This window comes from Manihot esculenta, chromosome 2 (genome assembly GCF_001659605.2).
Source record: "Manihot esculenta cultivar AM560-2 chromosome 2, M.esculenta_v8, whole genome shotgun sequence".
Lineage (NCBI taxonomy): Eukaryota > Viridiplantae > Streptophyta > Magnoliopsida > Malpighiales > Euphorbiaceae > Manihot > Manihot esculenta.
The window spans coordinates 25,564,670-25,580,518 of record NC_035162.2 but is presented as its reverse complement, the minus strand read 5'-3'; the positions used below and the strand labels follow the sequence as shown (position 1 = coordinate 25,580,518).

Here is a 15,849-nt window from a genome sequence, read left to right as displayed (position 1 = left end):
AAAGAATAATCTTCCAACAGGATACTGCTGACGTTATTGAAGTTGAGAAGAGGATCTACTGGGCTGTGAGATTAAAGCTGATGTGCGAGGGAAATGTGAATAGTAGCTGTATAGATTGGAGTAATTGGGAGTATAGAGGTTCTTTTTTTTTTTTTTTTTATGTGTGATTGCATTTTTTTTGCTTGTAATAGGTAGTGTGGGTTTTTTAGCCTTATCAGGCTGGTCGTACAGAGTATAGTGTATACTTTGGTTCAGTGGTTAATAAAATTTTGTACTTCTGACCAAAAAAAGAAAAGTGATGATAAAAGCTGAAGATTGCTCATGTAACATATGTTATTGGTTGATAAAGAAATATTCAATATAAACGTAATGCTACGTCAATTGAATGTTACAAAAATATCAGTCCTCAAGGAAGATCAAACATTGTTTCCAAATTCAACCTTGCTATGAAAATAAAGGCTGTAATATGGTTCAATTGGGGTTCTGAATAAGATTTTCAATTAACCAAAACCATAATCTCAGCAAAGGCTTGGATAATACTGAGATGATAACTTAAAGGCAGAGAGATCCTTAATCAACTCCTCAGAATCCCGCTGTTTCTCAAATTCTTTCATGTCAGTGTTGCATCCCCACAATCGAACTACAAGCCTTCGACATTTGGGTGATGATTGTTGCAAATACGTTTTGTACCAGTTGATAACGTCATTCTTGTTAATGCATTCCAGTTCCTCTACCTGTTTTTGGGAAAAGTTGAACATATACCTGAAAAAATCAAAACAGTGAAGATTTTGAATATTTTAAGTGCAGCACACCTATAAAAATATTTCTATATGTGCGTCTATTAATGTAAATCCAAGCTAGAGAAATGTGCTGGACAGTGAAGATGATTTACAGAGTCACTTTGTAATAATTCAATAAAATACACAGGGTGATGATGGAATATGTCCCGTATTATAGGAAAAATAAGAGAAATATTGGTGGGAATTTTTTTATGTAGCTTTGGATGGGAATATGAGGGTAATATGGGTATAGTTTTATAAAGTAGTTAGACAGCCGCTGATAGTTTTGTTATCCAGCTGTATTCTGTTATGGAATAGCATATACAGTGAGTATCACACTTGTAAAGAGGCAATCAGATTAATCAATACAACTCTCAATCTCTATTCCTCTATATTTTCTCTGTTTTTGACTTCTCCTTCCTAATTTTTCTTCTCTCTCCCTCTCGATTCCCTTTCCTTGTACTAACTGTTTGGCAATCTGCTATAATACAATTGATATCACAGCTTTGCTGCAATTTTTTTTTTTCCAGTAGTGTCACAATATGACTAGTTCAGAGGTGGTAGGTGCTGATTCTGTGAGATTGGATGGGTTGGAGGAAGAATTGAGAATTATGCAGTGTTGTTGAGACTAAAAACTCCATTATGGAGGAATTCTGATCCTTCTTACTGAGATAATGAATGATAAAGGGAAAGGAGTGGCTAAAAAAGAGAGTATAGCCAACGGTAACAACTTGGGTGTCGAAGATAAGGGAATCTACCCACACCAAGGGAGATGGGGAACCAAAAACAGGAACAAGTTCTAGTACTAGAAACCCAACGGGTGCAGCATTTGGATCTTTACTTGATCTTGAAGTATGTATAAATATCTCCCTAAAATTGAACTAATTACTTCTAATGGAAAAGGACCTAGAGTGTGGATAAAGAAATGTGTTAAGTATTTCTCTAGCTTGGATTGCTAGTCTGCTTTTAGTTAATAGAGCTGATGCTCGGTATTATAATTGGATTAATGATAGAGGTTCTCATCCTTAGAAAGATTTTGAGAGGGAACTTTGTATGAGGTTTGCAGAGCTGTGGAAGAAGTTATGAAGAATAGGAAGGTAGTGTGGAGGAGCATCAAGACAAATTTGAGGATTTAAAGATTAGGATGGAAAGGGTTATACATCATTTAGGAGGGGAATATTTTCTTGGGAGATTTACAATTTAATCCCTAAGTATTACCATTATTAACAAGTCAGTCTCTATGTTTTTAGAAACCTATTAAAACGTCCTTATCTTTTCTCTCCGTCAACAAAATAGTTATTCCGTCTATTTTTGCCGTTAAAAATATAGTAAAAGACTAAATTACTCCCCATTATTTTCCTTCTCCTCCTCCTCCTTCCTTTTATTCTTCATCAATTCTTCCTCCTTCTTCTGCTTCTTGTTCTTCTTCTTCTGCTTCTCCTTCTGCTTCTGCTTCTTTTTCTTCTTCTTCTTCTTCTTCTTCTCCTTCTCCTCCTCCTCCTCCTCCTCCTCCTCCTCCTCCTCCTCCTCCTCCTTCTTCTTCTTTTGCTTCTTTTTCTTCTTTCTCTTCTTCCTCTTCTCCTTCTTCTTCTTCTTCTTCTTTTTCTTCTTTTTCTTCTTTTTTTTTTCTTCTTTTTCTTCTTTCTCTTCTTCTTCTTCTCCTTCTTCTTCTTCTTTTTTTTCTTCTTTTTCTTCTTTCTCTTCTTCTTCTTCTTCTTCTCCTTCTTCTTCTTTTTCTTCTTTTTCAGAGGAGGAGGAGGAGGAGGAGGAGGAGAAAAGAAAAGATAGGGACTATTTCGTTGACAAAAAGAAACGATAAGGACATTTTAATAGATGTGAGAAAAGATAGGGACTATTTTGTTGACAAACAGAAACGATAAGGACGTTTTAATAGATTTCTAAAAATATAGGGATGGACGATTTCATTGACGGAAAGAAACGATGAGAAATGACTATTTCGTTGATGGAAAGAAACGAAAAGGACGTTTTAATAGATATGAGAAAATATATGAATTATTTTATTGACGAAAAGAAATGATAAGAACGTTTTAATAGATATGGAAAAAGATAAAAACGTTTTAATAGATTTTTGAAAATGCAAGGACTAACTTGTTAATAATAACAATATCTAAGGACTAAATAAATGATTTTATTTGAGGGTAAAATTGGATTTTAAAACTTTCTCTCTCCTCCTTTATCTAATTTTAACGGAAAAGAGGACGGAATGACTATTTCGTTGACGGAAAGAAAACATAAGAATGTTTTAATAGGTTTCTAAAAATACAGGGACTGACTTATTAATAATGGCAATACCTAGGGATTAAATTGTAAATCTCCCTATTTTCTTTACAAATTCATTGGTGGATTGAGGGATGAGATAAGGCCTATGGTTTGAATGTTAAAACCTGCAAATCTCTCTTATGCTTTTGAGACTGCTAGATTCCAAGAGCAACTCTTTAAGTTATGCCAAGAAAACTACTTATTTCCAAAATCAGCCCAATCCTTTTTCAAACCAAACATACACCCAAACTTCATATTCATATAAGCCCAACCAAACACATATAACTTATCCTTATCCACCTAAACCACCCAATCAAGAAATTGGAACCAGTTTCAAACGCAGTACTACTGCCAGCAAAAGTCAGCCAAACATTAGCCAAACTTTAGTAAACCAAACACCAAACACCAAACAAACCCAATGTTATTCACTGGAAGATGATGTAAGCACAATCAACAATACAAAAAATATGAGCTAGCATTATCTCAAAGACCAATTATAAGGTTCAGGTCAAAAAAATTGAAAGAAACACTTCAAGGATCCATGAAGGGATATGTTGAAGTTTTGCAAGTTCATTTTGAAGTTGAAGAACAATCTGGCTATTTCAAGTCAATTAGGCCGAATGTGTCCTTATTGACGATTCAAATTTTGTATTCGCATCTACAGATTCCTCATCACTAATTTAGTAGTGGGTAATTATCCAATGGTGGGTAGTTATCCAGTAGTGGATAGTGGCATAAATCATGGGTCTAGTGGGTAGTAGCAAAGATCATGGGTCTTTATTTTTTTTTTTTTTCCTAATTGGGCTAGGCTGCCTTAGAGTATATAAAACATCTCTTTTTCCATATTGCGGACAGCTTATCAATTATTCAATATAATTGCTTTACGCGATTCTTCTTCGAGAGCTTAAGAGAGATCTTGGTTCTTGACATTGCATCATGAATAAGATTTGATACTAACTTGTATAGTTCTTATTCTTGCTGCTCTTAAAATCAATCAATATAAATGTTTTTAATTGCATGTTAATTAAGAGTGCTTTAGATTAGAAAATTATTTTATGAACTAATTTCTTTTTACTAGGGTATGTTTTTACTAGGGTATGTGTCGTTTTAGTCTCTAATAGGTTGGGTTCCGCATCGATTGGTATCAAAGCTAAGCTTAGTGATAATTTTTTAATTATCTTTTGCGTCTTTGTATTCAATTTTGTGTTCATTATTGACTGAATATATCACTTTAGGTAATTATTGAAATTTCTTTTTAATATTGATACCTACTGATAAACAACAAACAAGACTTTGACCAAGTAAAATAATTGATTCCATCAAGTTTTATGGGACTAATTTGCAAGGAAGAATTATAAGAGTTAGGAATCGAGACCCTTTTACCTTCTGCTATAGAGATCCTTTTGTGAAAAAATAGGAATACCCAAGGTTGTACACACAAGAGAGCCCAACCGAATCACTAAAAGACGGGTAGCGGCACGGGAAGGTTGGAAATACAGTCGGAATCGTCGCCGGAGTGATTGGAGCGGCGAAGCAGTGTCGAACGATGTCTCACGCGCTGGGAAGGGAGGGCACGTGAGCCTCACGCGTGGGTTTCTCCGGCGTTGGAGCTAGACAGTCAAGTCCGGCTATTCTCCTGGTGCCGACAGTGAGAGGTGGAAAGGTTCCTAGATGAGTTAGTACCAAAAAGGTAGATCTACGGTTTTGAAACCTTTAAGAGAAAAAATTGAATTTAAACTCTAAAATCAGGAAAAAGCTCTGATACCATGAAGAATTTTAGAGAATTTTAAACTATTCTTGTATTTCACTCTTAATCTTTACAATTGGTTTACATGGTTATTTATATACAAAGAATTATAACTAAACAGGAAGCAAATAATCAAATAATGATTACAGAGATAATTAAGGATCCTAATCAAATCAAATCAAATCATATCCCTAGAATCAGCAAATAAATCAACATCATCAAATTAGGATAAAGTTAAATGATGAGTGAAAAACTGCATTTGAGATTAAATATGATTTATATGAATGGCTAGTGATGCACCCAGTACATTTATGAGATTAATGAGCCATGTTTTGCGCGATTAACTAGGTAAATTTGTAGTTGTATATTTTGATAATATATTGATTTATAGCCAAAACTTGGATGATCATATTAGGCATGTTGAACTTGTCCTACAGAAGTTGCGTGAACATGAATTGTATGCCACTCTTAAAAAATAAACATTTTGTATTGATAGTGTCATATTTCTAAGATTTGTTGTTAGTTCACATGGAGTTAAGGTAGATACTGAAAAAGTTAAGGCTATCCAATAATGGCCTACACCTAAGAATGCTAATGAGGTGATATCCTTTCATGAATTAGCAAGCTTCTATAGGAGGTTTGTTAGAGATTTCAGCACTATTGATGCATCTCTAAATGAGATCATTAAAAAGGCTATTGGGTTTAAATGGGGTAAAGAACAAGAACTTGCATTTAATATATTAAAAGAAAAATTTACTACTGCTTCTATTTTAAGGTTATTAGATTTTTCTAAAACCTTTGAAATCAAATGTGACGCTTCTGGGATTGGTGTTGGTGCTGTTCTTATGCAGCAAGGTCGACCCATAGCATATTTCAGCGAGAAGCTAGGTGGCACACGTTTGAACTATTCCACCTATGACAAAGAGTTCTATGCACTGATTATGGCTCTTGAAGTTTGGGAACACTACTTGCTGCCTAATGAGTTTGTGATTCATACCGACCATCAGTCTCTCAAACACTTGAAAGGACAAAGTAACTTGAACAAGCAGCATGGTAAGTGGGTTGAGTATCTCGAAGTGTTTCCTCTCAAACACTTGAAGGGACAAGGTAAATTGAACAAGCGGCATGGTAAATGGGTTGAGTATCTCGAAATGTTTCCTTATATAATTAAATACAAGTAAGGTAAGAAGAATGTGGTTGTTGATGCATTATCTAGACGTTATGCATTGATTTTCATGCTTAGTTCTAAGTTATTAGGGTTTAAGCATCTGAAAGATATGTAGGAGAATGATACTGATTTTTCTGATGTATTTAAGGCATGTGAACATAGGGCGTTTAACAAGTTTTTATTTACATGATGGGTTTCTTTTTAGGGGGAACAAATATGCAGACCCAATTGCTTAGTGTGTGAGTTACTTGTTAAAGAATCGCATTTAGGAAGGTTAATGGAACATTTTAGTGTGCAAAAGACTTTAGACATGTTGAATGAACACTTTTATTGACCTAATATGTGAAAATATGTACAGAAAATTTGTGTTCAATGCTTTACATATAAACAGGCTAAATCTAAGTCCTTGCCACAAGGGTTGTATACTCCTTTGCCTGTACCTATTGAACCTTGGACTGATATATCTATGGATTTTATGATAGGTTTACCTAGAACAAAAAAAAGATAGAGATCCTGTGTTTGTTGTTATAGATCGCTTTAGTAAGATGACATATTTTATTCCATGTCATAAAACTGATGATGCAATGAATATAGCCGACTTGTTTTGCAGGAAAGTAGTTCGTTTGCATGGTATACCTAGGACTATTGTCTCTGATAGAAATTCTAAGTTCTTTAGTCATTTCTGGTGTATTTTGTAGGGGAAATTGGGTACTAAACTTTTATTTTTTACTAATTGTCATCCACAAACATATGGCCAAACTGAAGTATTGTCTCAAGGAGATTGGATTTACCTTTGAATGAATTGTCTAATTTAGATGGAAAAGTATAGGCTGAAATGGTTAAATCAATACATATGAAAAATATTGAGAAGTGTAATAGGATATATGAGAAACAAGCAATAAAGGTCGCAAGAAAGTTGTATTCGAACCAGGAGATTGGATTTGGATCCATATGAAAAAGGAGAGATTTCCTAATCAAAGGAAATCAAAACTCAATGCACAAGGGGATGGACCATATCAAGCGCTGGAATGGATCAATAACAACGCAAACATAATTGATTTGTCAGGTGAGTTTGGTGTAAGTGCTACCTTTAATGTTTCTGATTTGTCTCTTTCTGATTTTGGTACAGATTTGAGGTCGAATCCTTTTTAAGAGGGAGGGAATAATGTAAGCACAACCAACAACACAAAAAATAGTAAGCTAGCATGGCTTCAAGGACCAATTACAAAGTTGAAGATTCCTCATCACTAATTCAGTAGTAGGTAGTTATCTAGTAGTGGATAGTGGCATAAATCATGGGTCTATGCATAATAGTGGATAGTGGCAAAGATCATGGGTTTTTATTTATGTTTTTAATTATTTTCTTTTTCTAATTGGGCTAGGCTACCCTAGAGTATATAAAACACATATCTTTTTCCATATTGAGGACAGATTATCAATTATTCAATATAATTGCTTTACGCGATTCTTCTTTGAGAGCTTAAAAAAGATCTTGGTTCTTGACATTGCATTACGAATAAGGTTTGATACTAACTTGTATAATTCTTTTTTTGCTGCTCTTAAAATCAATCAGTTATAAATATTTTTAATTGCATGTTAATTAAGGGTGCTTTATATTGAGGAATTATTTTCTGAACTAAGTTCTTTTTATTAGAGTATGTGTCGTTTCAATCTCTAATAGACTGGGGTTCCGCATCAGAATAAGGTAGCCTAGACCCTGCTATAAATGTGGAGAAAAATATTTTCTTAAGCATCAATGCAAATAGAAATTTTTAATGACTTTAAGAGTGGCATGAGGTGTTAGAAGGGGAAGATGGCGAAGGGAAACAGGAAAAGATGACTATTTCCTCAAACACATTAGAAGGAAATGAAGGGGGAGCAACTATAGGAGTCCTTGGACAATACAAGGATAGACCGCTCATAACATTGGTAGATAGTGGGAGTACTCGTAGTTTCATGGATGCTAGGATAGCAATTGAGCTAAAGTTACCATTGGTAGAAGTCCTAAGATAGCTGTAACGGTGGGTAGTGCTGGGAGGAAGACCATCACTCATATGTGCCCAAGATTCACTTGGTTGCTTCAAAATCTCAAGTTTACCTTTGATCTCAGGGTGCTGGATATGAGCAGCTTTGATATTATATTAGGAGTGAATTGGATAAAGTTATTTGATTCAATCCTTTTTTATTTCCATCAATCAACAATGTCCTTTAGGAGGGAAGGGAAAACTGTGATATTACATGGTCTAGGAGCCTTAGCTTCTACCTCTAAACTGCTGCCTTTCAATAATTCTGAGCATCTACTGCATGGGAGTGGTATTGATTTCCAGTCTCCACTGTTTTGTGTCATGTTACAGACCCAGGTATTCATCTTAAAGAGCTATAATTATTGTTAGATAAATACCAAAGTATATTTCAAACACCTACTTCCTTACCCGCATTCAGAAACCATAACCTTGCTGCCAAACTCTCAACCCTTCAGCATAAGACCTTACAGCTACCCACCCGCATTTTCAGAAAAATGAGATTGAGAAGTTAGTCATTGAATTGTTGGATAATTCCATAATCCAACCTAGTACGAGTCCTTTTTCCTCATCAATATAATTAAAAAAAAAGGAATAAAGGATGGTTTTGTGTGGATTACATAAAGCTCAATAGCCTCACTATTAAAGACAAATTTCCAATCCCACTATAGATGATTTGTTAGGTGAGTTACATGGGGCTAAGATGTTTTCAAAAATAGATCTTAATGCATGTTATTATCCCTAATTATCACTACAAATCTAGGCTATTTACAGAAATAATCTCAACACTCCCCCTCAAGCTGGAGCGTACATATCATATGCTCCAAGTTTGTTACAAATATACTTGATTCGTGGTCCTCGAAGTGATTTTGTGAAAAAATCAGCTAGCTGATAATTTGAGTTGACAAAGCTAGTAGAAATGCATCCGGACTCAATCTTTTGTCTAATAAAATGGCAATCCACCTCTATATGTTTCGTCCTCTCATGAAAAACTGGATTTAATGCAATATGGAGGGCAACTTGATTATCACATATCAACTTCATTTGGCCAGTATCGTTATATTTCAATTCCTGAAGGAGTTGCTTCAACCAGGTGAGTTCGCATATTGCTAAAGTCATAACTCGATATTCTGCTTCTTCACTTGATCTTGCAACTACACTCTGTTTTTTACTTTTCCAGAATATGAGATTCCCTTCAATCATAATACAATATCCTGAAGTAGATCGTCTATCTAAAGGGGAACCTGCCCAATCTGCATTAGAATAGCCAACAATTTGTGAGTGACCCTTGTCCTCATAGAGTAAACCCTGTCCGGGAGCTCCTTTGATATATCTAAGAATGCAAATGACTGCTTCCCAGTGACTATTGTATGGAGTCTGAAGAAATTGACTAACCACACTTATAGCAAAGGAAATATCTAGTCGTGTGATAGTGAGATAATTGAGCTTGCCGACTAATTTTCTATATCTAACAGGATCTTTAAGTGGCTCCCCCTGTTCAGGAACAAGCTTAACATTTGGATTCATGGGAGTGTACACATGTCTATAGTCTAACATATCTGTTTCTTCCAATATATCCAAAGCATATTTCCGTTGAGAAATTGCAATACCTGTTTTAGACTATGCCACTTCAATTCCCAAGAAATATTTCAGTTTCTCCAGATCTTTAGTTTGGAAATGACTGAACAAATGTTGCTTAAGCTGAGAGATTCCATCATGATCATTTCCTGTAATGACAATATCATCAACATAGACCACCAAATAGATGTATCTATCACCATTATAACGAAAAAATACGGAATGAACAGAATTACTTCGAGACATTCCAAACTGTTGAACTACAATGCTAAATCGTCCAAATCATGCTCTTGGAGACTGTTTTAGCCCATACAAAGAGCACCAAAGATGACATACTAAGCTTGACTCTCCCTGAGCAACAAACCCTGGAGGTTGTTCAATATAAACTTCTTCAGCTAGCTCTCCATGAAGAAAGACATTTTTAATGTCCAGTTGATGCAAGGTCCCGTGATTAATTGCAACCAATGAGATAAGGAGGCAAACAAAAGCTATTTTGGCTACGGGAGAGAAAGTATCATTGTAATCAAGCCCAAAAATCTGTGTGTAATCTTTAGCTATAAGGCAAGCTTTAAGGCGATCAATTTTGCCATCAAGTCCCACCTTAACTGTGTAAACCCATCGACAACCAACAGTAGACTTACCAGGTGGTAAGTATACCAGTTCCTAAGTTCCATTGTTATGCAGAGCAGCCATTTCCTCAATTATAGCATTACACCAACCATGATGATCCAATGCTTCTCTAACTGTTTTGGGTATGGAGACAGTAGACACAACAGAGATAAAAGTATAATAGGAAGGACACAAACAATGGTAACTCACAAAATTATAAATGGGATAAGGATTTCGGGAAGAGCGAACACCTTTTCGAAAAGCAAGAGGAGTAGCTGTTGTTGTTGAAGGCATGACCGAAGTAGGTGATGACGGAACGGGAGGTGAGTCATTAGAAGTACCTGCATTAGGGAGAGAAATGTCATTGTTATTAGCAGATGGATGAGATCGACGTGTATAAACCTGAAGAGGTGGCATAGGAGTGGGAGATGGACACACTTGCGACAAAGCAGAAATAGGAGTCTGAGGTACAGGCAAAGCGCTAGGGACAAAAGTTTTGTGTGTTGGACTAGAAGAAAACTAAGGAGAGGTTTCAAAAAAGGTGATATCTGCAAACACAAAATATCTGTTAGTAGTAGGATCATAGCATTTGTAACCTTTTTGAAGCCGTGAATAGTCGAGAAAGACATATTTAACTGATTTGGGTTGGAGTTTGTCTTTGCCAGGAGTATGATCATGAACAAAGCATATACATCCGAAAACACGCAAAGACAACTGGGTGGAATTCTAGTTAAGATAGGACAGAATGAGAATTTTGATGCTGCAAAACAGAGAAAGGCATTCGGTTAATCAAGTAATAGGCGGTGAGTACAGCTTTCCCCCAAAAACGCAATGGAACATTGTGATGTAGGAGTAAAGTGCGGGCTGTTTCAATTAAATGCCGATTTTTTCGCTCGGCAACTCTATTTTGTTGTGGGGTATAAGAGCAAGAAGTTAGGTGAGTAATACCCTGAGTAGACAAGAAATGAGTGAATGAGAAAGACAAATATTCTCTAGCATTATCACTTCGCAGTATCTTAATGCGAATATCAAATTGATTATGGATTTCAGCATAAAACTTTTGAAAAATAGGGAACAAATCATAACGATTCTTCATCAGAAAAAGCCAAGTGCAACGAGAATAGTCATCAATAAAGGTAACAAAATATTGAAATCCCAGAATTGTACTAACCCGACTTGGACCCCAAATATTTGAATGAACAATGTCAAACCAAACATAGAACTGACCCTATTATTGATTCGCTTGGGAAAAGAAACTCGAGTTTGCTTCCCGAGTTGATAAGACTCACATTCTAAAGAAGGCAAGGAACCAGTTTTTGTAACTTGTTCAGACTTGGATGTCTCCAACCACTATGAATGAGTTCAGCGGAGGTGGAAAACACAAAAACATTTGGAGAGTTAGAAGTGGAAAAATAGTACAATCCTTGTGACTCATATCCTGCTCCAATCATCTTTCCAGTACTCCAGTCCTACACAACCACAGATTCAGTAGTAAAGATGACTGAACAGTGAAGATCTTTAGTCAATTTGCTAATAGAGATTAGGTTATATGGACAGTCAGGGGTAAATAAAACATTAGCAAGGGGATAGAAGGAAGGAGATATACGTTACCGATCCCTTTAACTTGAGTTTGTGAATCATTAGCTAATGTGACTTTAGATGGCGTGGAAGGTGAAACAAGAGTAGGGAAAAGAGAGGGATTATCAGAGATATGATCAGAAGCACCAGAGTCGATCCATGAACCAATGGGTAAAGACTTGATTAGATAAGTAAGAGAATTACTAGAATGGGCAATATTTGATTGGACCATGAGACTGAATCTGAATCTGCCAAAAAAGACGGATCTGCGCCTGTGAACAGTAAATCCGACGTTAGATGGGCTGGGCAAGCAATTGGACCTACTGGGCTAGAGTCGCCGGCGCCGGGCGATGCTGGAGGAAGAGTCGCCAGGCGATGCTGAAGGAAGAATCGCCGGCATGAAACGGTCACCGGAAGATGGTGCACGTGTGGGGCCGAATCTAGAGGCGGTGCTTCACCAGAAAGCAGATCGGAAGCCGGCATGGAGAATGGGTTGCACATGGCCGGAGACAGGCTGCTTGGGGTGGTGCATGGGGCCGGATCTGGAGACGGTGCTTCACCGGAAAGTAGATCGGAAGCCGGCATGGCGAATGGGCTGGGTGATGAGACTAACTGATTTCCAAAAAGTCACCAAAGCAAGGTGGCATACCTGCCACTCAAAGGTGAACCAAGTTTCTTGGCTTTGATACCATGAAATCTTTGATGAAAAGAAAAAAAAGAGAGCAGAAGATTTGAGAGAAAATACTTGATTATTCCCCTCAAGCCAATTGGGGTATATATACAACTTACAAGAGTACATACTGGATAAGAAAATAAATTAATTCCCTAAATATAGCCTAATCATATCTCAATCATATCACACAATCATATTCCCAATTATCACTACAAATCTAGGCTATTTACAGAAATAATCTCAACAGTTATGACCAAATTAGGATGAATCCAGCATCCTAAAAACAACCTTTAAAAACTCACCATGGTAACTTTGAGTTTAAGATGGTGCCTTTTAGGCTCATTAATGCCCTTTTTCACCTTCCAAGCTCTCATGGCCTATATTTTTCAGCCTAGGGAATTTGTCATAATAGTCTTTGATGACGTACTGGTCCAAGTTGGGAAAAACATTTACGGCACTTAACTACTGTTTTTGAAGTACTACAGCAGCAACAATTATTTACTAATAGAAAGAAGTGTTTATTTGGCAAGATTGAAATTGATTACTTGGAGCACATTATCTCTAAGGATGGAGTGGCCAATGATCCAACAAAGATAAGTGTGATGAGTACACCTGGCCTGTACCAAAATCCATCAAGGAGCTGAGAAGTTTTTAGGGGCTGACTAGGTACTACTGAAAATTTATGCACCATTATGGTCTTATTAGCAGACCCTCAACGGACTTATTGAGGAATGATCCTTTTCAGTGGGGTGAAGAAGCACAAAAGCCCTTTGAAAGCTTTGAGGGAGGCTATGACGAGAACATCTATTTTAGCACTACCTAATTTCAATCAACCTGTTATTGTGGAGACTGATACAAGCAATGCTGGTATGGGAGTTGTCTTACAGCAAAATGGGCATCCTTGCCTATATTTTTAAAGCTTTTTGAAGAATTTTGAAAAAATTTAGAGTATTCTTGTATTTCACTCTTAATCTTTATAATTGGTCTACATAACTATTTATACACAAGGAATTATATCTAAACAGGAAGCAAATAATCAAATAAGAATTACAGAGATAATTAAAGATCCTAATCAAATCAAATTAAATCATATCCCTAGAATAAGCTAGGATCAGCAAATAAGTCAACACTCCCCCCTCAAGTTGGTGCAAAGATGTCGCACCAACTTGTAAATCAAATTATGGTAGATCTTGTTGTTGAACCCTTTAATAAACATATCCGCAAGTTACCCAGTAGAAGTCACATGAACCAGATTCAAGACACCATCTGTTAATTTTTCTTTAATGACGTACCGATCAATTTCAATGTGTTTCGTCCGGTCATGTTGGACTGGATTTTGTGCTATACTTATAGCAGCTTTATTGTCACAATACAAATTTATCTTGTCTGTCTCTCAAGCAACCTCAACTCCTCCAATAACTTCTGTAACCATAAGAGTTCACACACACCTTAGGCCATTGCTCTGTATTCTGCTTCAGCACTTGACCGAGCAACAACACTTTGTTTTTTGCTCCTCCAGGTGACAAGATTCCCTCTGACAACTGTGTAGTAGCCAGAGGTGTATCTCCTGTCATCGAGAGATCTTACCCAATCTGCATCTGTAAAAGCTTCAACTCGGAGGTGACCATGTTTAGAGTAAAGAAGCGCTTTCCCTAGCGCAGACTTTAGGTATCTTAAGATGCGAAGTACAGCCTGCATATGAGTCTCGCGAGGGTCATGCATGAATTGGCTGACTAAGCTAACAGCATAGACTATATCCAGTCGAGTGTGTGAGAGATAAATCAACCTTCCTACCAATCTCTGGTATCTTCCAACATTCACGGACTCACCAGTTCCTGCTTCCAACTTGTGATTACTTTCAATGGGAGATCCTGCTGGTTTACATCCCATCATACCAGTTTCTTCCAAAAGATCCAGAATCTACTTTTTTTTGGGAAATGAGAATTCCTTTTTCTGATCTAGCCACCTCGATACCTAAGAAATATTACAGTTTTCCTAGATCTTTGATTTCAAATTCCTCAGCTAACAACCTCTTTAGTTGAGCCATTTTCTCTTTGTTTGTATCATCGCCTGTCACTGATATATCATCAACATACACAATAATGGGTGATCTTACCCTTGTGATGTTTGATAAACAGAGTGTGATCAACATTATTTTGTTGGTAACCAAAGGATATCATGACTCTACTAAACCTGTCAAACCAATCTCTAAGAGATTGTTTTAGCCCATACAAAGCTTTTTTTAATCTGCACACCTTTCCTTGTGTCTTCTCATCAGCGAACCTAGAAGGAATTTCCAATGAACACTTCTTCCTCTAAATCTCCATGGCAGAAAGCATTCTTCACGTCAAACTGTTACAAGTCCCCGTCCAAGTTGGCTGCGCAAAATAATAGAACTCTGATTGAGTTCGATTGAGTTCATTTTTGCAACTGGGGCAAATATCTCTTGATAATCCACTCCATAGGTTTGGGTGAATCCTTTAGCAACCAATCTGGCCTTATACCGTTCAATTGTGCCATCAGCTTTGTGTTTCACTGTTAACACCCATTTACAAACCAACGAGTTTCTTCCCAGGTGGGAGAGTGACAAGCTCCTAGGTCTCATTTTTAGCCAATGCTTTCATCTCTTCAATCATTGCTTCCTTCCATTTAGAGCAAATGTCTCTTGGTAATCCACTCCATAGGTTTGGGTGAATCATTTAGCAACCAATCTGGCCTTATACCGTTCAATTGTGCCATCAGCTTTGTGTTTCACTGTGACACCCATTTACAACCGAGTTTCTTCCCAGGTGGGAGAGTGACAAGCTCCCAGGTCTCATTTTTAGCCAATGCTTTCATCTCTTCAATCATTGCTTCCTTCCATTTAGGGCAAATGTCTCTTGGTAATCCACTCCATAGGTTGGGTGAATCATTTAGCAACCAATCTGGCCTTTATACCGTTCAATTGTACCATCAGCTTTGTGTTTCACTGTGAACACCCATTTACAACCAACGAGTTTCTTCCCAAGTGGGAGAGTGACAAGCTCCTAGGTCTCATTTTTAGCCAATGCTTTCATCACTTCAATCATTGTTTCCTTCCATTTAGGATCAGCAAGAGCTTTCTTCCAATCCTCAGAGAAAATAAACAAGGCAAAGACTCTATAGGAAGGAGACAAGGATTCATAAGAAACAAAGTTAGAAATAGAGTGTTTTAGTACAAGATCTGACCCCTTTTCTTGTGCAATAGGTTTATCTAAGTCATTGGAGTATTCAAAGAGTTGTGGGTACTCTTTGGGCAACTCACCAGAAGAAAGAGTTGTGGGTAACTCACCAAAAGAAAGAGTTATGGGTAACTCACCAAAAAGAAAGAGTTATGGGTAACTCATGAGAAGAAAATCCTTGACTGGGTAACTCACCAGAAGAAGATCCTTGACTCT

At 36.9% G+C, this 15,849-nt stretch overlaps 1 protein-coding gene across 4 annotated transcripts in view; it reads right to left on the bottom strand.

Moving 5' to 3' along the window:
* Positions 1-299: 299 nt before the first annotated feature.
* Positions 300-15,849, bottom strand: part of LOC110609104 (nardilysin-like) — an 87,974-nt gene continuing 72,424 nt past the window's right edge. For all 4 annotated transcript variants that reach the window (XM_021748447.2, XM_021748451.2, XM_043951100.1 and 1 more), the window contains one exon: positions 300-762. In XM_021748447.2, the coding sequence (XP_021604139.1) occupies positions 519-762 (244 nt within the window). In that variant the 3' untranslated portion in view covers positions 300-518. The remainder of the gene's footprint in view (positions 763-15,849) is intronic.